The following is a 27,332-nucleotide window of genomic DNA, read 5'->3' on the forward strand; positions in this document are numbered from 1 at the left end:
CATCCCATCTCTCCCTGCCCTCTGGCAGTTTAAAACCACTGCCCTTTATCCTGTCACGATCTGTCCACAGAAAAGGTCCCTTTCCCTCTTTTTTAACCCAATCCAAACTGGGAGAGCATTCTCTCAGCCACATCCACACCAGCGACTTCCCATCTAACTGCAGGCCACGTTTTTCCAAGTTATGGGAGACAAGGATCCAACTCTTTGCTTTGAAGCTAATATTGGAGACAATTTCAATTAATTGGCAACGCTTCAATCTGAGCCTTAATGAAAGAGATTCCCACCCTTGCCAGTCACCCAACCCAATTCACCTTTCCTGATGGAAATCATGGAATCCCACAATCATAAAAGTTGGGAAAGACCTCGAGGATCACCAAGTCCAAGCTGTGCCAAATCCCCACCTTGTCCCCAGCCCAGAGCACCAAGTGCCACCTCCAGGAATTCCTTGGACACCAAACCTCCCTGGGCAGCCCCTTCCAGTGCCTGACCACCCTTTCCATGGAGAATTCTTCCCGAATTTCTCCAAAGAATGAAACTCCTGCCTGCAAAAGGCATTTTTGTTTGTTTCCTTTTTCTCAAGGCCAGGCCAAAAGTCGGTCACAAGAGCTGTGCAGAAACAATTTGCTTAGGGAAAAGGGTTTCCCAGTTTTGCAAGGCCAGCGTTCCCATTCCACCCACTTACATTCCTGGATTAAGGGAAAATAAAATCACATCCGCAGGCCGGTCAGCGGTGACACAGGTCGAGATCCAGGAACATGGCAAAGGGCTGGAAGAAAATTCCATGCATGGAAAGCTGTTTGGAGAAGTTCTGCACTCCCTCCAGCACCACCATTTCCATCAGGCCTCGTTAAGGAGCATTTCATCCCTTCAGATCATTTGCATAATTGCCGCAATCAAAGGCACTACTTTACAGTAATAACTTTAATGGCAGATTTTTCCTTAAACATTCTTTTTTAAATGCTCCAAGGTCGGTGCATCCATGTGCCAGGAGAAATACAGGCAGGAGGTGATGCTCTGGGAATGTGGGGTGAGGAGAGGGACCAGCTGCTTTTTGTTTTGGGGTTATTTCTGCTTTATCACGCTCAAGGTGCATCCCAGAACCAAAATATTTGTCAATTAAACAGCAGCCTGGTTGGTACATTGGGGCTATTCCCTGCTTTTTTTTTCCCCATCGATTTTGCTACTCTTGTCTCATTAGGAGGGAAGCTGGCTCGTTTCAAGGCTAAAACCAGGTTTTGGAAAGGAGAGTGCAAATCTCAGCCTTTGGTTTGCCTCCACAGAACCCTGGCATGGCTTGGGTGGGAAGGGACCTTAAAGCCCATCCCTGCCATGGGCAGGGCCACCTTCCACTGGAGGTTCTTCCTAAGGAGGTGGAGCTCTGGCCTGTTTCCCTCAACTCCATGGAGATAAGATCATGCAGATAACATCTCCAAAGCCTTGTTAGGTTTATTTTGAAGATAGGCAAGAACCACTGGCCTAATTTTTAATATAAAACACAGACTTAGAGCAAACAAGCTCAGATCCAAGGGGAAATTCACAGCAGAAGCCAGCTGGGATTTCCACCCTCCAGCTCCTGTCTGTGATTCCAAGCTCTGTGTCCTCCTGAAAAGCCAATTTCACATCAAACCCCACGTGTTCCACCAGTGCATCTCCAACTCCATCATGCTGGGATGCTCCTCATGGAAAGCTCCCCTAGGACTACAGGAGCATCGTGGATTTGTCCAAGCAGGCTCCACACCTCATCCCTGAGGCAGCAAAAGATTTGGGGAACACTTCCCCTAATTGGGGTTCCCAAACGAGCCAGGCCCGAGCAAAGGCCCCGCTGCCCTTTAATGCCGGCCTAATGACATTAAACCCAAACATGGGGCAAGGCTGGGGAGGGAATCAGACAAGCCATAAATTAAGGCAGAGGATATGAATTCCATGCAGGCTGCAGTGTTGGGGTTAACGTGGGTCTGGAAGCAGTTTAGGGAAAACCTGGAGTGGCTAAGGGCCAGCTCTGAGCAGAGCTGCTCTGGGCTAATCGTTTCCTTCAGGCAGGCTACTCCAGCTCACTAATAGGTTTTAATAAAAACTTCCAATTGGGCCAGTAAACCCCTCATTAAGCTGTTTTTAAAGCATGAATTTAAGAGGGCCGAGGGTAAAAGGTCAGGGGGAGTTTTTAATTCAGACCGGCTGGCAAAAGGTGCTGTTGTGATTGAAAACACCAGAGTTCAAGTGTCCAGGGCCACATAAACATCCGACTCTGTCACTAGACCTGCTTAAGTGACAGCTTGAAAAATAGATTTAATAAGACAGAGAGAAAAGTTTCCCACTCTTACACAAGCAATAGGAACAGCAGATCCCAATATTAGGCAGGAACGGGACGGTCAGGAAGCAGCCCCAGCCCTCCCATCCCGGCCTGAGGGGATGAATAAAGAGCAGCCCATGGCCAGCTGGGTGTGCAACCATTCCCAGGGGCTCTGGGACACTCGGATCCAGGGCCTCCTGCTGGGAAGGGAGCAAAGTTCTCTGGGAATAACACGGAGCAGCCTAACCCCACATCCTGCTGCCAGGGTCTCCCACACAACCGCTGCCATGGGATGCCAGCACGGGAATTCCCTGCTGCCATCTGAAACAGCACAGAACCCCACACTGGATTGGGTTGGAAGGGACCTCTAGGTCAGTCCAGCTCCACCCCTGCCATGGGCATTTTCCACTATCCCAGGTTGCTCCTGGCCCACTCCAACCTGGCCTTGGAAGCTTCCAGGGATGGGGCAGCCACAGCTTCTCTGCCAGGGAATTCGCTTGGGCAATCTCCCACACTGCAGAGGGGTCTGCAGGAAGCTCCATCTCAGCTCAGCCCAGACCCATCCCCACCTCAGCACTCTTAAGCCAAGCTTTGGGCCTGTACCAGTGAAGTTTGACCTCGGTTGTTTCGTTTTCCTCTCATTTTTCTCCATGACTACAGAGCTGCTCTCTAGGACAGCACAGCTAAGGAAAAACTTCCCCCTTCCCTGGGAACACGCACTCACAGAGCAGAAACATCTCCTCCATCTCGCCCAGAACCCCAGCTGTGCACTCTAACATTTAATTTTATGTCAATGCACATCTAAAATTTGAGATTCCCTGAAGACCTCTTAAGAGAAAATCCTCCTTGGAACAATTTGCATTGAAGCAAAGAGTGAGGATTTAACAAGTGATGGAGAATTACAAATACTCGGCTTTCAACTTCTTATTCTACTTCTAATCAAAACACACTTCAAGCTCAAATTCTGAGCTAATAGATGCAACAAAATTGGGGGGCATTTTGGGTAGGAACTCAGTTATTTGCTCATTCCATATTTACAGATAGTGGAAAAAACCTCTGGAGTTTGTTCAGGGATTGTCTTCTCTCCACACCAGAATTAACAAGGAAGTTTACTGGGAGAGGAGGGAAAAAAAAAAAGCTTTTGCTTTTAAAATGTGCTTCTAATTCTGGCCTGTGAGGAGAGCAGAAGCCAGGCTCTCTGGAATGATCCCTATGGAAACATTTGCTTTGGCTCCAGACAGGACACTCTGGAGCATCGGGAGTCAAATCAGATCAGCTGCTCCTCAGTCCTTTCTGCTTAATGATCCCATTGATAGCCACGAGGTCAGCAGATGCATTCCTGCCTTTCCTGCCTGCTCCTTGCTGGGAATAGGGATTGCTGCTCCGACAGGGATCCTATAGGCATGGAGGAGTCAGGATCTCTCTGGACAGTGACCTCATTTTCCCTGGATTTTCACGCTACACAGATTCACTACAGCTCGCTCCATCCTTGCAGTATTCCTGCTTTGAACTCCCCAGTGCCAGCTTTTTTTTGACCAAGGCAGGCTCAGGACCATCAAAGTCTCTTCAGATTATCTGGGACTCCTTAAAACCAGAAGGCAGAGCAGAAGAAAAGAGGACAAGAAAGCCTGGAAAACAGCAGCATCTTTTCCAGGCCTCTGCTAGAGCAGGGATAATAAATCCCTACATGGAACTGGATTTCCATCAGGGGAAAAAAAGAAGCCCTGGGGGGTTATCCCAGGCAGAAACTGCTGCTCTAGGAGAGAGCCCAGGGTCAGAAACAGCAAAGCTGGCACCACCACAGACCTAGGGAAGCAGTTTAGGTTTCATCCTAAGCCAGGAGAACACAGGTCCCTGATTTTCAGCAAGGATAAAGCAGGAAGTTGGCCATGGGGGTTCTTTCTAATCCCAGCACCACAGTGGGAACCTGGAGAGAGGGGCAGAGCTGCCATGACTGGAGCTGAGCCAGACCAGGACACCTGGAAAGGGGCTCCAACAGGGAGAACATGAGGAAAAGGCCTTGGAACTGCAAAGCTCAAGGAGGAGATTGAGGCTAAGGATGGAAAAGCCAGGAAAGCTCTGCAGGAGCAGCCTGGTCCTGCAGCTGTGCTCCAGGGAGGATGGGTAGCACCTCCATCCATCCACCCATCCATCCCAAAAGCATCCCAAAGCCAGCCAGTGCACTCCATCCACCCCCAGTCCCACCAGAGCAGTGCCCTGCCAAAACCAGGGAGAAAAGGGGCCCTGGATCTGGATCGGTGCCCATCCACAGGGAAGGACCCAGGTGCCACCAGCACCCCCCTCACTGAGGGCACCCCGCTGGGTGCAAAGCCAGGTTTACATCACAATAACCATAAGCAAAGCCTGAAGTTATCCCAGCTCAGCTGATCCTAGAGCAGCACAAGCCCCTGGCTGATGCCCACTCCAGGATCTGCATCCTCACCTTCCAGGGATACACAGCCCAGCATGGGGCTTGGCATTCCTGCTTCCCAGCTCACTCCCTCCAGCGAGGAGTGCTTTTCATCACTTTTCCCTGCCAGGAGTAAGAGCAAAGAGCAAAACCTGTGGCAATACCAGTTGATCCCACAGCTTGTTGTTATTTCCAGGCTCTGGAGTTCTTTAAAATTCATAGGGACAGCCTGGAGTTTGAATAGAGGCTACCAAAATGCATCCTGAGATGCAGCAAAAAAACCCCCACACTTCCTGGAGGGGAATAGGAAACAGTCAGCACTTACAAAGAACTCTCCAGGAATTTTTATTTTTTTTTTTTTTAAGGATCTTGCTTTGAAGTAGATGCTCCCAAAGAATGAGGCTTCCAGAGCTCAGCAATATTTAATGTACTGCCCCAGCAATGGATGACAATGTTGTTGTTTCAGCTATATTATAACAAAAATATTGTGGTTTTCCTGTATTCTAACAAAAGGAACTGGAGATTTACATCTCCTTCATCTCATTCCGAAGGAGCCCTCACGCCAAAAGCAGGGAAGGGAGAGACCCCACTGCGTACAAAGGGCTGCTTGGAGGGGGAGTCTCCACTTGGGACACAAGGAAAGGCCAAAAAAAGATGAAACACCACTTGGAAAACAAAGCAAAAAAAAAGCAATTTTTCTACACCCATCAGCAACACATCCAGAGGATGAGTAACTCCAGTCCGACCCTCTGGGTTTGTGTTGTCCTGGATAAAATATCCACATTCAACAGGGAAGCATTATCTGGAATGCTTTATGGATTATAATGGAAAATACTCCATATTCCTCTGCTTCTCCTCTTGAAGAAGCTCCACCTCAACATTCCCAGAAACCCTCAGACAGCTCAAGTACCCACAATTAAAACAATCCATTGGAAACGAGGAGACAGCTACAATTCCCAGGAGGAGAAGGGATCAAACCTCCCTAATATTTACACCCAAATGGAATTCAACCATTCTCATTCCTCCTTTCTGAACAACCAGATTCCATCTATGAATGGAGCCAAGCTGGGAATACAAATCCCATCTCCAACCATGATCCAGTGTCCTTCACCCACCCATCCCATGGCACGAGCACATTCCTGAAGGGAGAAAACATGGCCAGATAAGCTTGTTTAAGGCATTATTCCATAGCAGTCATTCCCAGAAAATCTGCAGTTTTCCTAATATTTCCCCAGGGAGGAATGCTTCCAGAAGGATTTCTAATTTTCCATTTAGGAATGGGTTGGAAAACTGAAAAAAAACAACCCACCAAGCTGGGCAAAGCACCTCCTGACTTCCAAGGAGGAAACAGCTGCACCTCATCCCAGGGAAAAGTCCAGGATAGGAGTAAGAAATTCCTGATATCCAAATCACCATGGAAAGGGAATCTGGGAGGAACAGGTTCCCTCCCAGGGATGTCCTTCCTTCCTTCCCTTAGTTATAAACATAACCCTTCCACCAACTCTCTTCAGCCTCAATTTACAGAATCTCCTTTCTTTGAGGGCATATGAGCAGAAAGAAAGGCAGTGAAAGATAATCAAAAGCTTAAAAAAATTATATATAAACTTAACAAAAATAGCCTTAATTAAAAAAAAAAAATCAAAACTTGAACATGCTAGAGAAAGAGCAAACAAGCTGGAGTAAAGTAAAAGCTACGTACCCACAAATGCATCAAAAAATGATAAATGCAGCTTTTGACTCATTTTTAGTCACTTACCAAAGGAATACCTGCAAAACAAAAGGAAGAAAAGGCAAAAGAATTAAAATTGGGTTTGATAAATTCAAGGAATCGACGTCCTGTGTTAGTTTTGGTCCTCACTTTAAACCTTTGGAGTTTCAAAACGCCATCAAGGAGGACAGAAAAGTCCTGAATCGCATAAAATGTAACACAAACGGGGAAATGCTGCTGCCTGGAAATGGAAAAAGAGCAAATTCTCAACTTTTTGGGCTATTCAGTACTCCAAGGGATTGCCCCCCTTCTTTGCATAAAGCAGCAGACACAGAAGGGACCCCCCCTGCCCCAAATCCCACCAGGTCTGGGCTTCCCAAGAGCTGCTCCTGGTTTTCCCACTGGAATTCCCTTCAGCCTCAGCTGCAGCAGGGTGACTTCCTGTAAGATCACCAATTCTGATTAAAACTGACTTTTAATCCTAGCATTGAACAAGTTTTAAGATGTTCTCCTTCAACTTGTGTTTATTCCCAGCATGGCTTCAATCCCACATCAGGCCTTTATTATTTGTATCTGCAGCATATTAAACTAACCCAAAAATCAAAAAAAAAAAACCCACAAAACTAAAAAACACCTCAGGTTGGAAAGATTTTCAGAAGGATTCGCCATTACTGAAGATGCCCTGAGTAAGCACGTTCGTTTTGTGCTCACACACGGTTTGATTCACTCTAAAACCCAACAATCTCAGTATTTTGCACCATATTTAGCAGCAATTTCCTACAGACTCGTTGATGTACAAAGAAACCTTGCTATTGCAGGCTAATTTGTAGTTTTGTTAATAATAAAAGCAGCTTTTAGAAAGCTCTCTGCCGTTGAGGGAACCTTGCTTTGCTGATCTCCACCACGCTCGTGGTGCTGCTCAACACCAACTCGGAGGAATTATTCTCATTTCTTGGCAGAAGTTAAGAACCCCCTGAGGCTCATTTAAAACACAACCCCCCCCCAATGAGGAATTAATAAAATATTGTATTTTGCTGAACCACATGAAGTTTTCTGACGTGTGTCTGGTGCTGATTACATCAATCCAGGCTCCCGGCCTTGTCATGTGATGACAGGCAAACACTTGTGGATTTATTCCTCTCAAGAAGCCAGCGAGACAAACGCCAAGGAAACCAAACCAAAGGGCCCACTCCGAACCCATAAAAGCAGCAGGAATTCTTGCAGGGATTTCTTAGTTTTTTAATAGGTACAAGCAGGGCAGGTACCCAATTCCCCCACATTTCAGGTTGGGGTTCTGACCTTAATCACCAGTTTTCCTTTTCAAGGTGCTCTGTCAGGAGCTAACAGAAATATTTCTTGTAACAATGTGGTTTTTTCACTTGTGCCTCGGCATTTGAAACATTCCCAACAGATAATGACAAGGAAAAACATGGATTTGATTTTGCAGGCTTGGGGGTAAATTTCACCAGTGGAACTTTTGATCTGCACATCGTCGGAGCCAGAAATTCTGCTGATTCCAAGTCTGCTCCATTTGGATTGCCTAAATCAAATTAAAAAGTGATGCCATGGCTGTTTTCTGCTGGGAGAGAACACTTCTAGGCCTGACTTGCCAGGGGAGGCAAATCCACATCCCACTTAGCCCGGATCAGCTGGGAATCATAAACATCATCTAATATTTGAGTTAAATGGTTTTCACCACCTTGTCCTGCTGATTAATTCTAGCTCCAATATATTCCTGGAAAGCAAAATCTGAGAGCAAAACATGGTTTGAACCCCATTATTCCCAAGGAAAACACATCCTGCTGGCAAGAATTTGAGGACACGGCTCCACAAGAGCTTCCAGGGATCAGGAATTCCCAAACTCACCCAGCACAAAATGCCACCTTTTCCAGAGAGCTCCTTTTTTCCTGCATGCAAAGCATGTGGGATGATGGCTTTTATTTGCTGAAGGAGGAGGAGGAGCTCATCAGCCAGACTTGCCCCATAAATTTACATTTCCTTCTCCACTCAGCCACCCCAGAGCTGCCCAGGTCATTTAATGCAGGGGTTCTTTGTGACAGGGCTTCCTCTAAGGCTGGAAAACATTCCTGAAACAATATTCCAAATGGAGTCTACTAAAAATAGGATAGAACAGGCAGGCTTTACCTTTACATCTATGGATGTTCTGAGGAAAATCCAGCTGTATTTGTAATAAAAACGGAATAAAACCGGTCCCACCCACCCCAGCAGCGCCCAACACCACGAGCTCCTTCCAACTAAATTTCCACAGGCAGGAGAATTCCCTGCTGCATCCCTAAATCTGCAGCTGGTGTTAGCAGCTCCCATTGCTGTTCTCCACAGAGAACATCCTCCATGGAATGTGAACCCAGATGTCAACTTCCATCTCCATCAGGAATCCCTCTCCTTTCTCTGGGCTCTGGAACCTGGGATGAGGGAAAAGTGATTTGGGTACAGGAATATTTCCTATTTTCCATCAGGATTTGGTTCCCAAAAGGAGGTTTCCAGGAAGTCTCCACAAGCTGGGAGCACCACTGTGAAGTATCCCATCCCTGGGAAGGTGGGAATGTGGCATTTTTAACTATCCAGGTCTTCCCTGTGGCAGGGAGGGAAGGAAGCCTGGAGCAGCCTCAGGCCACAGCAGGCAACCAAATGGACAGACACAGCTGCAGCTTCCTTCCAAAATTCCAGCAAAAGGGAAAGCTGGATCAGCCACCTGCCACAAACCCAGCACGGTGTTCAAAGAGGTGAAGCCATGGAAGTACAGAAAATGTGGGAAATGCACCTGTCCTGGGACAGGACTGCCTGAGGAGCACCTCAGCCAGAGGCCTGGCCAAGCAGAAACTGAGATTCTCCTCCCTCTCCAGGGATCCAGCCTGGGGCTGTTCCACAGGGACATTTAGGAGGCTTTTCCTTACGCCTAACGTGGATCTTCCTTCCCATCACACAAACCAGCAGCTTCTTGTCCTGTCCACAGGGAGACAGGACAGAGAGCAGAATCCTGGGATGGTTTGGGGTGGAAAGACCTCACAGCCCATCCAGTGCCACCCCTGCCATGGGCAGGGACACCTTCCACTGTCCCAGGCTGCTCCAAGCCCCATCCAACCTGGCCTGGAACAATTCCAGACATGACTCCACAACCCCTCTGGGCACCCTGTGCCAGTGTTCCAACCTCTCTGCTTCTTTCACACAACTGATCTCTGTCTCCTTTCCCACTTTTCCTTTCCCTCAGCTACTCCAATTCAGCTCCTTCAGCTTCTCCCCCCTGTGCCACAGCTTGAGCTTCTCCTGTGCCCAGCCTGCGGCCACAGCCACTTCCAGAGCAAAGGGACACCCAGACACTGCCACTTCCCTGGCTCTGAGGAGTGGAAAAGCTCATCCACAGCTTCCAAAAGTTACTGAAAGCGTGCAGGAAAACCACAATATACCAACCAAATTAAAGCTGTAAACACTTAGGATGGAAAACCACCCGTTTTTCTTCCCTAGGACCCGGGGATCCACTTCCCCAGCCCAGTTGGGAAACATGGCTGGCAAAAGACAGAAAATCCATCACAATGAGATCCAGGATTAGCCTGGTGCACCATTAATTTCAGAACATCATTAACTTAAAAGTGTGGGGGTAAGAAACCTTTCTGACAGCTGGTTCTGGTCCCTGCCAAGCCTTCAGCACTGCACAGCCGTGGTGGGGGGAGGAAATCAGCTGGAATGGGAGCAAATGAAACCAGTCTGGTTTCTGGATTCACTTTCTTGTGGTCACAGAGCTCTAAAAGCTGGGATTCTGTGCTCTGTAATTACAACATCCACATTTAAATGGGAGGAACGGGGCTAACATTAAAAATAAAGGAGGAGGAGAAGGAGGAGGAGAAGGTTTGCTCCTCGGTGCTGGGAAAGGTGCCGGGGCAGGGCTGGAGCCAAGCAGGGGATGCGGAGTGGGATGTCCCATCCTGTGCATCCACTTGGCTCTTCCCAAAGCACCACATTGTGTTCCCCTGGCAAAGGCCTGGTCAGGAGACCAAATGGGAATTATCCAGCTGAGCCCCAGCACTCACCAACTCTGCCCACACTCGTTTCCAAAGTCAAAAAATGATTCCAAACCCTGGCTTAGGTGACTGCACAATTTGTCAGACTCCAGTGGGGTTTGCTTTGGTAAAATCCTGCCAGTGCCAAAAGCAGATGCTCAAGTGGCAGCCTTGGGAATCCTGCTCTGAGCTGCTCCTTAAGCTGGACGCTGAGCCCAGGGGAAGGGGAGAATGGGAACAGGCAGCAGGAAGAGGACCCCAGGCTGCCAAACCAGTGCATGCCCAGAAGCAGGAGCACAACTGGACACAGTCCCTGATGGAAAACCACGGGATCAGCATCAGCCTGGACACACTCAGGACCTGGAACAAGGGGGAATCACCTCTTGAGCACTGCTATGATCCTGCTGTACCAGCAGAAAGGCTCTGCAGGTACAACCCCAGGAAAACAGGATGTGAGTAATTCCTTGATTAAAAAAAGAATCCTTTAATTGCACTAATGAATCTCTCTGGGGTTGGCCCCTGCTGCCAAGCACTCTGCAGACTGAGATTCCCCAGTGCCACCTACATTTACCTCACACATTTCCAGATCTCCAGGACTAATCCAGCCATGGATCACCTCCTCCTGCCCATCCACTCAGAATTCCAGCTGAGCAGATCCCACCTGGCCCCTCTCAAGGACTGCTCCTACCCCAACCCCAGGGGCAGGGAGGGGAAAACCTTCCCCATGCTGGGAGGGGGGGGGGGAAAAACACTCTGTGATTCATTTCTGCCATCAGCCACAATTAAATTTTCATCTCTCACCCCAAATATGGTTCTCATTAGCTTCATTAGCTCCCGGTTGTACTGCAAGGCAACGGTGTCACATGGAATTAATCTTTGTTTTCATTAATGTGTCATCTCCAGCGCTCAGGGCTGCTCGCAGCATTCTTTGAAACCGATCCCTTCCCTCTCTTCTGGGCGAGGAGGAAGCGCCAAAAAGCAGCTTCCTGGGCAGGAAGGATGACCCCCTGAGATCCTGCAAGGCTGGCTTTACGCTTCCAGAGATAATTTTTGCTTGCTGGGGATGGAGGGAGGGCAGCTCAGAGCAGAAGGGATGCGAGGCTGCAAGCCACAATAACAAAGAAATTCCTGAGCTTCCCTGCCAAGGCCTGATAAAGGAGCAAGATATTCTAACTTTTCTTCTTGTTGTTGTCATTGGGGTATTTTGGAGAGCTGGGAAAATAAAGCCAGGTTGCAAAAAGGGTTCTGGGCAAAGACTTATTTGCAAGGCCCTAAAAACCTCCAAATTACTCCAATTTAGCCCAGGCACCAAGGTGATATTGGTTAATGAGATTTATCTAAAGATATTTCTTTTTAATACCCAAAACTGGACACTGGACTCAGGCACGACGTGAATTTCTGCTTCCACTTCCAACCTGAATGGAAAGCTGGTCTCAGATAAGAATTCCAGTCCCTCAGTACAAGCTCGTATCACTTCCAGACAGGCTGATAAAGCAGGATAGAAACTGATGGGAAGCCCTTGCCAAGGTCACTCAGTCAAGCACAGCTGAGAGATCCACTCCCACACGTGCTGTGATCCCAGAGAATCCCACATGTCCTGACAAAACCCAGGACACCCAGGTTCCTACTCCTTCCTTGCCCAGCTCCTGATTCTTCAGTGTCTGACAAAAAGTCTTCCTGAATTATCCACACTGCTTAAAAAGCCAGCACAGCTCCACTGATCCCTGCTGCAGCTGGATTGGGCTGCTGGGAGCTCTAAGGGGGATTCTCTCGTCTGCTGGTCAGGACAGGGCTCCTCCAGGCCAAAGGAGGCCACCAGGATGGTCAGAGGGATGGAGCTGCTCTGCTGGGAGCAACAGCTGGGACAGTTGGGATTGTTCTGCCTGGGGAACTTCAGGGTGACCTAACTGTGACCTTGCCGGACCTGAAGGGAGCCTGCAAGAAAGATGGAGAGAGAGGATTTGCAGGGAATGGAGGGACAGGACAAGCAGGAATGGCTTCAAACTGTCAGAGGGCAAGGTTAGGTGGGATACTGGGAAGGAATTCCTGGCTGTGAGGGTGGGCAGGCCCTGGCACAGGGTGCCCAGAGAAGCTGGGGCTGCCCCTGGATCCCTGGCAGTGTCCAAGGCCAGGCTGGACAGGGCTTGGAGCACCCTGGGATAGTGGAAGGTGTCCCTGCCCATGGCAAAGGTGGAATGGGATGAGTTTTAAGGTACCTCCAGACCAATCCATTCCAGGATGATTCTGTTCACACTCTTGTGCCCTCACCATCAAAGAGTCACAAACCAACATGCTTAAAAGTGGGAATGTTTTGCCTAATCCAGCCCCAATTCACACCCTGGCTGCTTTCCAACCTGGAATGAAAAACTCAAAGATCTGTCTCCAACCTTCACTGGGCTGGATCACTCTGGACAAACACCCTTTAGTTTCAGAACCCAAAGGTGTAGAAAATAAGGAGAAAGAACATGGGAAGAGGCTCAGTGAATGGCCACTAACGGCTTCCTGGAGAGGGAAAACATTCCCTAAGCATCTCCTGAGCTCCAGCAGCCACTGGAGCTCAGCCTGACCCAGCCCCCAGCACACCCTGATTAAATCCTGCATGGGTCAAGTGCTTTTTAATGAGACAAACCCCACTAGCCCTCCACCACACACCAGCCCTTCCTCTTTCTCTGCTGCAGATGAACTTCTAATCACAGTCATTTAATTGCAATTAAATCACCTGCCTCAGAGACAAGCCTCCCCGACCTGCTGCAGCCTCGTCCTTCCATACGAAACTCCCAAGCTGTTCTGTTCCAGCAGCTAAAGATGAAAAACCACCAGGAAGTTGTGGAGCATCTCCTCCCCTCTGTGCAATTTTTGGGCTTCAAAGGCCACAGAAGCTCTGTTTCATATTCCTTGCAGGAAAAAAAAAAAAGGTGCTGCTTGGTCTTACTTGACCCTAAATACCTGCTGGCAGTAGCTGCACCACCCTTTTCCACAAGGGAAGAACACACTGAAAAGAACCTCTTTTTGTAGCCACCTCATGCTATAATATTTTATTTATTGCCTTGTTTAACTTATTCCCTTGAGCTCCTGTAACTCCACCAGAATCATGAAAGAAAATAAAGGCAACAGCATTTAAAATCCCACAATTCCAGCTTTTTTTTTTTTTTTAATCTGTGCTGTCTGACAACGGGCAATGAGCTTTGGGAAATGACCCAACACAACAACCCAGGGAAAGGAAGGGTTTTCAGATGCCAGTTGGAAGTGCTGGAAGGGAGGAAACAACAGCAGAAGGAACAGGAGATCAGTGGCAGAGCAGCTGAAAAGTTTGTTTCTATAAGAAAATGTAATAGCTCTCTGGAGACACCTTACTGGGGGATAAAAGTGAATTTATTCCAGAATTACTAAGTCACTTTAGAAGTGCATTAGTGGTTCTGGAACAAAGCTGATTTAACTCCTGCTGGAAGCCTCTCCCACAGAGCTTGTCCTGCCACAGGACAATGCCCATCCCCACAAACACAGATCCCACAGAAACCCCAGGGAAAGAAGCCTCAAATGGAGGCTTCACGGGGCCACCTGCAACAGGGATTTTGATTAAACCAAGGGGCAGCTTTTCCCATATCCTTGTTCAAATGGATGAAAACCCATTACAGGAATATTCAGGAGGGAGGAAGTGGGAGAAAAGCAAAGCCTTTTGTATGGGACCAGGGGAGCTGCGCTCTGGACAAGCTGGATTTGCAGGCTGCAAAGTGGATGTTGGAATTATGAGGAATTCCCACAAAAATCTTTTAAAACATCTTTAAACAGCTTCTACTCCACTCAACCTGGGACCACTATCACTTTACTCCTATTTTACTAGTGCAGAAATGACAGGAATGATCGAGGTTAAAATGAACATCACGATTCAGCACTTCACCCAACGGGTCAGATATGAAATATTCTTTGCCCTGGCAGATTTTGAGACTCTTGACAGTCTCCTACTTCACAAGGAAAAAGTTCAAAGTGGCAGATGAGGATAAAAGAAAGAAACACCCCAGTATTTTAAGCTGGACACACTGAGTGTGACACCATCACAGCGGTGGCCTTGACCCCAAACACACCCGGGTTTAGTCCGAGCAGACCCACAGCTTTTTTGGGAAACACTGTGCCCAGAAGGACAAAAACTGCCCAATTTGAAGGTAGAGAGCACTGGGAATCTTGACCCCACACTTCCCAGGCATCAAAATAAATTCATTTCTCCACAAGGTCACTTAATTTTGAGAACCACCAAAGTGCATCTTATTGCAGACTGTTCAGAGTGGAAGACAACAAACTGGCAAAGTCAAGGGCAACAAACTGGGCCCGGTTCTTGGGATTTTAGGTTGCCAAAATAATCCTTACCCTTCAAACCCCACTGCAAACAGCTCACAGGAGCAGTTTTCCTGAGGGTTTTAACACCCTCCAAGCCCTCAGCTGCTCCTGGCTGTGCTGTCCTCAGGCTCATGGATATTCCCCAGCTGCCAGGTGGGGCCAGGGCAGGCAGGGAGCGTGTCCTGCCCTTCAAAGGAGACACTTTGCTCTTCTAAAGCTTCCCCTGGCTGAGCCCAAGCCAGCTGGGCAGCAGTTGAAAGAGCTGCTCCTTCAGCAGCGCCCAGGGTCTGGGGACTGCAGCCCAAAACAAATAGGGACATTTACAATTAAAATAGACAAAAAGGCGATAAAAGGAATAAATTGTCCCTCACTGGCCTGAAGAAGAGAGCTCTATTCCTGCTTAGCACGCTGGATCTTCCCTGAACTGGCTTCCCAGGCAAGCTCAGCTGAAGGTTTTGGTGGATGGGAGAGCCCACGGGGCTGGCTCAGAGCAGCCCACACTGGCCAGTGAACAGGGACAGCAAGATTTTGTACAAAAAACCTCAAAATAATGTGGCCACAGGAGAAATTTCTTCCTCATTTCAGGCACCTCTCTGCTGAGCTGCCTCATCACTCCCATCAGGAATGCCTGACATTGTCCTTTCCAGGAGAGCTGTGGTCTCCTGCAGGTGCTTCAGAGAAGCAACAGAACTCATCAAAACCTCTCAATCTGCCCCAAACTGGGAGCAGAACAACTAAAGGACCATCTAACCCCACCTACAAACCAGTGTGAGAGGGGAATTTTAAAGCCAGCCTTGGTTTTAAGGCCAGCCTAAGCTCTAAGGCCGATGCTGCCCACCCACCAGCAGATTTTGGGTACTCTGAGCTCACCCCTTTCCACCACCATAATTCCCGAGGGACTGTGAGAATTCAGGGAATCCTGCTTTGCTCATTCCCGGCACTGGAAGCACCCAGCATCCCCCTCTCCAGAGAATTCCATGTCACACCACATGCACAACAGGAATAATCAGGGTTTGGCCACCCAGTGACCCATTCCAGAGGATCTGATGAAAAATGAGGTCGCAGCTGAAGGAGCTGGGCTGCTTTGATTCTTCTCCCTCAGCCCCTCCCAAGAACCACCTCATTTCCTGTTTAATATAAGATATTAAGAGGAAATGAAGCTGAGGGAACATCCCCAATCCCCTCTTTTCTCTCTTACCCCTTTCCCAGAAGATCCCAACCCAATCCCTTGGGGTGTTTTTGTTGTACACCAGGAGCAGCAGGCTAGATTTCAGCCCCCAAATTTCAAGGAGAAAGGGGGCAGGGGGGGAGGGAATCCAGCCTTATCTCAACTATCAAGAGTCAATTCCTTTCAACCACAACAGGCAAACTCCAGGCTCCATGTGCACTCCTGCCAGGCAGATCATTGTCTTGGAGCTGGGAAGAGACCCAAAATTCATCCCTGAGCTTCCACCCTGCTCAGGAAGAGGGGTTTGGACATGGTCTGGTGGAAGAGAGGAGAAGGCTCCTCTCTGTATCCACCACCTTTTTCCTCTTGCTTGAAAAAGGTGCCAAAAGAGCCACTCTGAGATCACCAGGGACACCTGGAATTCTTCTGGCAAAACCTCGGGAGCTCTGCAGGACTGCCAGAACAGACACCACCCCCTGTGCCAGGAGAAGTGGGAGCAGAGGACCAGCACTGCACACACTGCTCAAACACAGGGAAAACACATCCCAGGTGGGGCATTTTATTAAAAATAAAACTCTCAGAGCTCTACAGCACCAGCACAAAGAGCTCTCCAGAGAGCTGTGGGCACTAATGAAGAGAGCCTGTCTTAATTATCCCACTGCTCCACGAATTAACCCATCAAACCTCCAGCCTTGGAGTCACTGCAGCTCCAGCTCTCAGCTACAAAACCTTGGCAGCTTCAGGGGGAGGTTGTTGGGATTTTTTTTTTTTCTCCCCTCCAAACAGAAACACAAAAAAGAAGAAGTCAAGGATCACATCCAGATTGCTCTGCTACAGCACAGGCTTCTGTATCCCTGGAAACCAGAGCAGGATGATGCTTGAATTCCTGCCCTTTAGCATTAAAACATCCAGAAAACAGACAAGCAGCTCTGGAACAATCTGGAAAGAGGCAATGGAAAACCATCCACCGAGTTATTTTTCCAACTCTCTGGCTTGGTTTCACAGCTTTAAGTTCATGCTGAGTTAAGACCTCAGAGAATGGAGCTTTTCAGAGGCTGTTCTCCTTCACCCACTTACATTCCAGCCAGAGTAGGATGGGAATGAACAGGACAGCACACCCAAATCCTTAAAACCAAATCCACTGAGCCCATCTGTGGAAATGGTATCCCACTGTAGAGCCAGAAAATTTGGGAAGAATATCCCTGGGCACCTCTTCACAGCAGAACCTTTTCCCTCCACAAAGGCCCCACATCACCTCAGCTGCAGGCAAAGAGGTCACCTAAAGGACCTCTTTGGAAGGGTTTTAAGGGCACATCCTCTTTCAACAAATATATTTGGGGTCTTCACAAGAGTGAGGACAACCTACACCCTTTATTTTTGCACCACAGCCCTGCCCTGCAGCAAGGTGATTTACAGGGAGTCAGGGTTTCTCCTTCTTCCCCCCAAACAAGCTTCCTGTACTTATTCTGAAATACAGAATTCCAGCTCTTTTCTGGACAGAGCTGAAAACTGAGAAACCATCCTGAAAGTAATTATTGAGGGAATTCCCTTGCAACAGCCACGAGGGGAAGCACTGAACAACAGGGATAACACAGCATGGAATGTTACAGAATAACCTCAGTGGGAAGGGAGCCACGAGGATCATCAAATCCAATCCTGCAGTCAATTTACAGAGGAGAAATCAGGGCAGATAGCCCAGGTAAGACAGAGCTGGGAGATGCCCATAAATAATTTGTGCCAGGTGCTGTCCTTATCTCGCATTCCTACATGGATAAGCTGGTGAGGAGCAATGTTAAGATCTTGGATTTCCAACCTTCCAGGGTATGGGAGGATCCAGAGGGTCAGGCCATGGCAGAGCTGCTGTTTGGGGCAGTTGTGGAGAGCCACAAACCATTGTCTGCCCAAAGAACTGAGCGTGCCTGGAACAGCTCCGGGGTCCTCAGCACAGGAAGGAATTGTTGGAGCAACTCCAGAGCTGCTCCCAGGGCTGGAGCCACGCTGGGAGAGCTGGGGGTGCTCACCTGCAGGAAACTCCAGGGAGACCTCAGAGCCTCTTCCAGGGCCTAAAGGGGCTCCAGGAGAGCTGGAGAGGGACTGGGGATGAGGGATGGAGGGAATGGAACCGTCCAATGCTCCAAACAGAACAGGAAAATCAATGTGCACCACAAACAGCACGAGGGAAAAGCAAAATAAGAGGGATTGAGAACCCACCAGATCTGTCCAACGTTGACCAAGGAGAGGTAGAGCAGCCACAGCAGGGACATGAGGACCATGTTGGCACAGCCAGTCAGCAGCACAAAGGCTGCCACTGCCAGGCCAGCCAGGGCCAGGCAATCCAGGGTGCTGTCCATGTCTGACCAGTCCAGGAACCAGATGAGCGTGGGTGCGTAGCTCAGGGCATCCAGGCCCACCTTCCCTTTGAAGTACTTCTTGACATCCTGCAGGTAGAGCTTGCAGGGAAGCAACCCCTTCTCTCCTATCAGCTGCTTGTTCTGGTGGAACGCCACCAGGAAGGCCACGGCTGCAGGAAAACAAGGAGAGGGGAAAACACATTAGGAATCACCCAGGATGAGGGATGTGTTTTGAATCCAGAGTTACAGAAGCAATTCGTGGAAGGAATTCATTCACAAACCCTCATCTCCAACAGTGCTCAAGCAGAAGGTTCCCTGCCCATGGCAGGGGGTGCACCTGGATGATCTTTAAGGTCCCTTCCAACCCAAAGCACTCCAGGACCCCATGGTTTCTATAAACCACAAGGCAGAAAGCAAAAGAACTCTAGACATCCTCTCTTGGCTTTGGAGGAGAGCAGATCTCCATCTTTATGTAACATTTCCTGGGCATCTATCAAGGACCGGAATCTTTTCCTTATATTGAAAAGACTTCATATTTCGAATTATTGCTAATGAGACATTTTAAACTCATACAGCTCATTAAAGAGGTGTTCACAGAATCCCAGAATAATTTGGGTGGGAAGGGATCTTAGAGATCCTCTCATCCCATCCCCTGCCATGGGCAGGGACACCTTCCACTGTCCCAGGGTGCTCCAAACCCCGTCCAACCTGGCCTTGGACACTGCCAGGGATCCAGGGGCAGCCACAGCTCCTCTGGGCACCCTGTGCCAGGGCCTCCCCACCCTCACAGGGAACAATTCCTTCCCATCCATCCCTGCCCTCTGGCAGTGGGAAGCCATTCCCTGTGTCCTGTCCCTCCATCCCTCATCCCCAGTCCCTCTCCAGCTCTCCTGGAGCCCCTTTAGGCCCTGGAAGAGGCTCTGAGGTCTCCCTGGAGTTTCCTGCAGGTGAGCACCCCCAGCTCTCCCAGCGTGGCTCCAGCCCTGGGAGCAGCTCTGGAGTTGCTCCAACAATTCCTTCCTGTGCTGAGGACCCCGGAGCTGTTCCAGGCACGCTCAGTTCTTTGGGCAGACAGAGGTTTGTGGCTCTCCACAACTGCCCCAAACAGCAGCTCTGCCATGGCCTGACCCTCTGGATCCTCCCATACCCTGGAAGGCTGGAAATCCAAGATCTTAACATCTTCCCATCCCCTGAATTCCCACTTTTCCCACGTCACTACAGCTGTCCCGTTTATAGTGTCTCTGCTCCTGCCCTGGACTATCTTAGACCAGCCAGATGCTTTTTTTAACAGCACATCAGCAATTTAATTACAGATCTTTTGATGGCCTACAGAGAAAGTTGGGCAGTTTTTAGGGATTATCTCATATTTTAGGCATCTCCTGCAGTTACCAATTTGCAGTTTGTAACTCCAGTAATCTCCGCATCTCAGGGGAAAAAAAAAAAAGTAATGAGCAAGGCCAACATTTCCTGATTAGGCTGCATCCACTAATTTACCCATCCTTCAAACATTATCCAAACACCAGCCACGTCATGGGCAGCAGCACCAGAGCTCTTGCAAAAGGCTGATTTGTTCCCCTCCCCAATGCTCCTTGGTTAATGATCAAATCTGTTTCCTTGCTTATCTCAATGCTGGCATTCTGCAAACAACAATCCGGGTGTTCATCTGGTGTCTCGCACTGGGAGAGCTGGGGGAGAGCCTGTGTGAAATCAGAGCCCAAATTCCCATTTCTTTGAAGTCTGGAGCAGCAACCCAAAGTCTGCAGCCCCAGGGAATCCAACTGAAAGTCCCATTCCCCAGACAAAGGTCTCCAGTGGGTTCCACTTAATCCACTTAACACTCCCCCAGCTCTCAGCACACAGCCATGGATTTTATTCTCATTTAAAACCCACTAAAAGTCATCATCCAACACACAGCAGAGGTCACTGCGAGGGTTCCCTTTGATTCCAGCAGATTCTGAACCCCAGGGATGACACAATAAAGTTGGGAGTTAATTGGTTGTGTCTCTTCTCATCCATCTTTTATACACAGTGAATAGTTTTACAAATAAAAGACATTTTTAGTCAATTATTTTACTCAATTATGGACAGGGAGAGATATGAAAAAAACTGATGCCAGCACTACAGGATCAGTTCTGGAGCACAGGTTAAGTGTTTTCTATTTTATTCATATTTTCTACCAACACTCAGCTCAGCACAACTGTGTAATCAGAAAGCCTGACATAAAACCAGCAGAAATATAATTGAAATATAATTCTTCTGAGCTTTACACAGCTTAATATCTTCATTTCTGGCTAAAAAAAAAAAGCCAAGTAAAGGCCAGTTCTGCCTTAAAACTCCACGGCTTGATTTCCCATGATTAGCACTGCAATTTGCTGCACAGTTTTCCAAAAGTGCTAATCAAATTCACCTCTAAATGCTCCAGAATTGCTGCCCCAACCCATAATAAGTGCTGAGCAGGTTTTTGCCTGAAAAAAGTCTAAATTAGACCCCTGCACTGTATGCCAGACAAACAAGGAAAAGGTAAATTAGGAAAAACAAATGCCAGCAATTCCAGCAAAGTCCACATGGTACAGACAAAACCGTGCTCAGCCTCTCCGAGCCTGCAGGCAGCAAACACGGGGCTGGAGCTGCCATGAAATGCACATTTTGGGATGGCCCAGCTCAGGCTCCAAAGGGGTTTCCTCCCAGGACATCCATTTCCCACTGCTGGGATTTCCCACATCACCCTTTGCAGCCAAACCCCAGCAGCAGCCACCCTAATTTCGGGAGAATTCACCTCCCCCAAAGCAAATCCCACTGTTCCACCTGTGTTTGATCCATCACCTCCCAGGTGATGCTCACACACGTGCAGCATTCCCAGAGCTCCATCCCGGATCCAGCTCCCTCTCCTGGACACTCCCCACTCTCCGTCTGCATCTGGATGACTCCGGGCTCCCTCTTCACCCATCTCCAGCATCTTCTGGAGCACCTCTGAAGGGCTCATCCCCCAGGCAGCTCCCACTTCCACCCACCCATCCATCTATCGATGCCCTCCCAGCTCCCTCTCCAAGAGGTTTCCCCCTCAGGCAGCAGCTCCTGTGCTGCTGGACACAGGGAAGAGCTGAAACTGAAGACAGAGACCACAAAGGATTTCAGCAACACAGGAGATGTCCAGATCCAGGAGGGAAAAAGGGAAGTTATTTATCAGCTTGTCATTACTTCCTCTCCCTGAACCCCAGAGAAACTGGATCCTCAAGTTCAGTGTAACAGACCCTGCTCCCTTCTCCAGGAACCTTCCCTTTGACCTTGGCTTAGTCAGGGGGGTAAAAAAGTCCCTTTTCCCCCAAAGCCTGTGCTTCTTCCTCAACCCCTATTCCAGAACCTCTCTCCCTGTGGCCTCGTGATCAGGGATTTTCCACTCTGCATCTTCCACTCCTTCCAAGGCAAACAAGTTGCTTCCACCTTGGGCACTGACTGGCATAATCACCCCTCTTCTGGGCTTGGGGCACGCTGACCCACTTCCCCTCAGTCCTGGAGCTTTTCCCTGGGAGCCTGCGCCCCTCCAAGCCTCCAGACCTGGCACAAGCCCCCACCATGCTTCCATCAGCCCTGGGGCCGCTCACTGCCTGTGCTTTTCATGGACACTTCCAGGATTTGGGAGCGTTCAGCCCAGGCCAGTGCCCTGTGCTCCAGCTGATGTGCCATTCCTCAGGCTGTGCAGGTGGCAGGAGCGGAGCAGCTCCGGGTCTGCCTCCCACTGCGGAGCTTTGACAGCTCACATGGGAGCTCTCCCTGCTGCCAGCTGAGCTTTACATAATACATGCAAATTATCAGGGCTGCTAATAGACCTTCCCTACTTATCCTCACCTCACAAGGTGCTTCACTGTACTTTTCCATTAACTCCCCCCTCTCCACCTTCTCCTTCCCCTCCCAGCCTCCTCTCTCCCCCCAAACCCAGCGTGTTCCTTGCTCAATCCCACATGGTACCAATAACCACCACCCAAGCGTCCCCATCCAAAAGGATTCACTCCATCCAGATTTCCCTGGCACCTCAGCTCCTTTCCCCCAGTCCAGGCTCAGCCTGTCATGGTAGGAGAACGAGCGAATCCCGTTCTTCATGCTCAGGAAAGGTTTAAAGATGTAAAATCCAAAACTTTTCAGTCATATGGCTTCTTCTCTCTTCCCCCACGCCCTGTTAAAAGAAGCCTTAACTTTTCCTTAATGCCCAAACCACAAGAAGAACTGAATCAAGAGCACAGAGCTCTGCCTGAAAACCAAACAACATTTTGCACACACACACACAAAGTCTGCCTGGAGCAGTTTATCAAGTGCCCCTTTGACCCAAGGAGGCATTTGGACAGGCCCTGAGCTGGCTGCTGCAAGTTGAGGTTGTACTGCTGGAAAGAAGGAAGAGCAGAATATTCCTGGTATTTTCTTTATTACCAGAGAAATGAATCGAGTAAGTTCTCAATTGATGAATTCCCTTGCAAAGTCTTGCAACACAGAAGCAACAACACCAGAGCACTGAGCGAAGGGTGAAGCCAAGCACCCACAAAAAACACACAACAAAGTCCTCTGCTCTTACCACCTTTTTTGTTTTCTTGCCTTTCACAGCCAAGCTGAAGACTTTGGGGTGGTTGCTCGAGGGGTTTTGAAGTGCTCACCTCCCCATTGCCTCCTTGTTTGAAAAGGTGTGTAAATAGAAAAAGCTTCCCTTTGGGTCTCAGGCTGTTCAAAACCACCCCAGCCTGCAGCTGGAGGATGCCCTGGGAAGATCCCTCTGCTCCAGAGCAGCTCTGGGCAAGGAGCTGACTGGGAGCTTGATAACAAGAGCGGAGAAGGGAACCTTTTTCCCCTTCCAGGGGGATGCAGCTGCTCCGAAGACCCAGTGCTGACACGCTGCTGGTGCTGCACAGCCTTGCTAACGAGCACTGAGCTGAAATAAAACCTTCCAGGGCAGCAAAAGTGCCTGAAGATGTTCTCTAATCCTGACCAGGCAGGCTGAAAGCTACTGGGAGCCTTTTAATAAAACTGAGGGAAGGGAAAGCAGGGGAGATGGCAGAGAAAGAGGAGAGGAAGGACACCGGGGAGAGCCAGGAACCTACAGGAAGCCAAACCCCCCCAAGAGGGCTTTAGATTTCAGATTTAGGAAGAAGGAGCATGAACCTCCCATAGCTCTAGCTCTGGGGAAAGAAAATACTATTAAACAATACATAAGGAGAAGGAAGATAAACTGGATTTAAATAATAGGTTTTATTTCAAAGCTCTTCACAGAGCCTGGCTGAGACTGGGGAGGGTGGTATCTAATTACTTCAATTTCTACAGCTGGAATCTGGTGATAGTAATCACCCAAAAAGGGCACTCAAAAATGATTTAGAAGGAGGGTGAAGGGAGCAAATACTGCACATTTGCTGTCGAGAGCTTTGGGATCAGCTATTTACCTGTAAGAGCACGTCCAACAAGACCTCAAAGTATTTCTGTATTGCCAAAACACCGACCCCTGTCACAGGGAACAAACACACAGGGCAAGAGCAGGATGGAAAGGCTGCAAATCCCAAACTGGCATTGGTCTGAACCTGTGCCCTGCCCAGGTGAGACCCCACTGCAGAGCTGCCTCCAGCACGGGGTTCCAGCACGGGAAGGATGTGGAACTGCTGGAACCAGTCCAGAGGAGGCACCAGGATGAGCAGAAGGATGGAGCAGCTCTGCTGGGAGAGCTAGGATTGTTCAGCCTGGAGAAGAGAAGCTTTGGGGTGACGTTATTGTGGCCTTCCAGGACCTGAAGGAGCCATCAGGAAACACGGAGAGAGACAATTTCCAAAGGATGGAGTGCCAGGACAGTGCAGCAAGGACCCAGCTTCACAGAGCCCTTTCAGCTGGATCCACTTTCCCTGCCTTCCCACTCCTGCCAGCAGCAGGTGGGGCTGGTCTCTGACCTCCCCAAATCCTCAGATCCTCTCCCACCTCCCATCTCCAACCTGCCTCTCACACAGCAGCTGCTTTGCCAGGGACTTCCCAGGCTCCGGCTGCTCCTGGAAAATCCCTTCCAAAGACAAAAAAAAAAAAAAAAAAAGAGGAGAGCTGTTACAAGCAAAGGGGGCAGGGGAGAAGAGAGGGCACACCGAAGGACACTTCACACCTGCCTTGCTCTGCCTGTCCTGCTTCCACACGGGAAGATCCTCAGGGAAAACATCTCCCTTGCCTGCACCAGGCAATGACCACCCCCCTTTGGGAACGGGGTGGAGGGCAGGAAGGAGGTGACAGGCCCCCAGACCATGCTTTGGGGTCACTGTACACCCCAAATCCCATTTCTCTCCATCCCATCCTCAGGATCCTGCGCTCTCCCATCCCTCCATTCCACCCAGAACGGGGAACAACCCTCAGCTCCCAGAGGAGCTCCAATCACCAGGCAGTGCCCACTTCCCCAACACCTTAACACAAATTCCCCTCAGAGGGTTCACTGCTCAGCCCAGCAGGAAGGAAAGGGTTACACATAAAAGGGTGAAATGAAAGAAGGGGGGAAAACATCCCACGACTGAGGAATGTCAAACTGTCACAACGGCATCAGCCGTCTCCTCAGTGAGTCTGAGCCTCGGCGCGCGCGGAATCGCCGCGTCTGGGAGAAAAATCAGCTGTCACAGTAAATGCTTCCATCTCCAGAAAAAAACCTGCAAGAGCAGCTTGGCACAGAGGCACAAAATTGTCTTCTGCTGGTTCTAAAAAACCCAGGCTCTCCACAGAGATCAAAGGGCAACCCACCTTCCCTCTGGAGCATCCCATCCCAGGGCTGCACCAGAGGGAATCTGCCTGCTCACACACAACAAGCAGTTTCCACCCCACAAGTTCTTGTGGGACACCTCTGCTGTATTGCCAGCCCCAGCACTGCTGCCAGCAGGAATTTGACCTGTGTTAAACCAGGCCCAGATTCCCGGCCTTGGATCACCCCAAACCAGCAGCAGAACTCCCAAGTGCAGCCATGCACAAGATACACAACAAGCAGGTGAACTTTTCTCTCCTACACCTCTTCCCTTCACAAGGGACACAAACATCCTCCTGCCCTGCTCCTTCCAGCTCCAGTACTCAAAACCCTCCCTCTGACACCCCACTCTCCAAAAGGTTTCCTCGCCCTACACTACAGAAGCATTTTGGGGTCTCCTCCCTCAGCTACCTTCTGGTGTTCCCACACCTTTCTCTTGCTTGAAAAAGTACCATAAAGAAGTCTCCCTCTTTTTTATCATCCCACACCTACTCACCAGCCTGCAAACTCAGCTTCATCCTCTGGCTCAGGCACTCCCAGCCTCCTTTTCTCCTGCAGCCCACCAGTTTCAATCACTTTCACCAGTAACTCACCTGACCCCCAATCAGATCCTTGTTCCCCACCTCGTTGTCCCAGCTGTCCCACTCACCACAAAGTCCCACACCTTTGATTTCCACCAATTCCCACCCCTCCGGGCAGCCCCTGCTCCCTTCCCACCCCCGACACCCCGTTAGGTCCCAGGTGTGGCACATTTATCACCCCAAATCCACCACCAGGAAGCAGCGGCCTCCACCGAAGGCACAGCAGAGAACAGCAATCAGTTTTTCATAAGAAAACTGCAAACTGAGCCACGGGAAACTCAGCAGCCTGGATTTACACACGGGGGAATATTGGAATCGCTTTCATTTTGACTGAAAGAGTCATAACCTCGCATTTCACTGAGAGCTGAAACCAAACTAGAACCAGAGCACGTGTCAAAACCATACAAAACTACAACTTCTGCATGGTTTTGATGCAAAATAATCTAAGCAGGCTGGCAGGCTACAAATTCTAACGATTCCGTGGACAAATCTGGGGCAAGTTTAGAATTTGTACCGTAGTGTGTTACTTGTCAGTTTTGGTTTCACTGTAAATATTTTTAAATGGAGCACCAGCGGGCTTTGAGCGCAGCTCTCAGTGCCAAAGCAAGAGGCAAACAAGCACGGCAGAGGCTGGAAACTGCTTTTACTGTGGAATAATTTAAGGTCATGTCGACTGCAGGTCCTGGTTGGTGGTGTTGGCACCCAGGGATGTCAACTCTCTCTCTAGTCCTGCTGCTGCATAAGACAAAAAGTTCTTGCACTGGGAGCTCACAAGTTGAAGGGAAAGGATGAGCAGCTCCAAGCAGCTCTGCTGAGAGGTACCAGCCTTGTGGTGTGAGCAAATTTCTCCTTCCAGCCCCACCAGCTTCCAACATCACCAACCCCATCCCAGCATCAGCCACAGCGTCCCCAACCCACCAGGAAAGTAGGAGTGAAAAAGAAGAGAATCATGGAATATCCTGAGCTGGAGCAGACCCACAAGGTTCATATAATCATAGAATAAACTGAATTTGGAGGGACCCACAGGGATCACCGAGTCCAGCCCCTGTTCCTGTACAGGACATCCCCAAGGATCCCACCACGTGCCTGCGAGCGGTGTACAAACGCTCCTGGAGCTCTGGCAGCCTTGGGAATGTGCCCATTCCCTGGGGAGCCTGGGCAGTGCCCCACCACCCTCCGGGGGAAGAACCTCTCCCTGCTCTCCCCCCAAACCCTCCCTGGCACAGCTCCAGCCGTTCCCTGGCTGCTGGGGACAGCGCGGGGCGCAGGGGCAGCGCCCGCCCGGCACTCACAGTACAGGAGGGCAATGGAGCGCAGCAGCACGATGCGGGTCAGCCAGAAGGTGCCCGGGGAGAGCGGCGAGGCCGCGGCACCGACGCCGGGCTCGGGGGAATCGGGGGACGCAGCGGGGGCCGCTCCGGGGGCTCCATCGGGGGCTCGGCCGCGGCCCGGGCGGCGCTGGCGCAGCCCCGCGCTGGGCGCCGCCATGTCGGGCACAGCGAGCATGTGCGGCCGGGCGGGGCGGGCCCGTGAGGGGACACGGCGGGGACGGGGGGGAATCGGGGGGAAACGGGGAAAATCGGGGAGAAATGGGGGGGAAATAGGGAGAATTCTCTGCCAAGCGGCGCCGCCGTGTCGGGCACAGCGAGCATGGGCCGGGCGCGCGCGTGAGGGGTCACGGCAGGGACCGGGGAAAATGGAGGGGGAACGGGGGAAAACGGGAAGAAACGGGGAAAGTTC

General features: G+C 49.9%; 1 protein-coding gene across 1 annotated transcript; it reads right to left on the minus strand.

Moving 5' to 3' along the window:
• Positions 1 to 563: 563 nt before the first annotated feature.
• LOC138118808 (lipase maturation factor 1-like) lies at positions 564 to 27,080 on the minus strand. The gene is made up of 4 exons (XM_069030028.1): positions 26,885 to 27,080; positions 18,136 to 18,445; positions 683 to 766; positions 564 to 606 (listed from the first exon to the last, which is right to left on the minus strand). Exons 1-4 carry the CDS (start codon positions 27,078 to 27,080, stop codon positions 576 to 578), a joined length of 621 nt encoding a protein of 206 aa, XP_068886129.1. The 3' UTR covers positions 564 to 575.
• Between the last annotated feature and the right edge of the window lie 252 nt (positions 27,081 to 27,332).

Source organism: Aphelocoma coerulescens, chromosome 14, assembly GCF_041296385.1.
Source record: "Aphelocoma coerulescens isolate FSJ_1873_10779 chromosome 14, UR_Acoe_1.0, whole genome shotgun sequence".
NCBI lineage: Eukaryota > Metazoa > Chordata > Aves > Passeriformes > Corvidae > Aphelocoma > Aphelocoma coerulescens.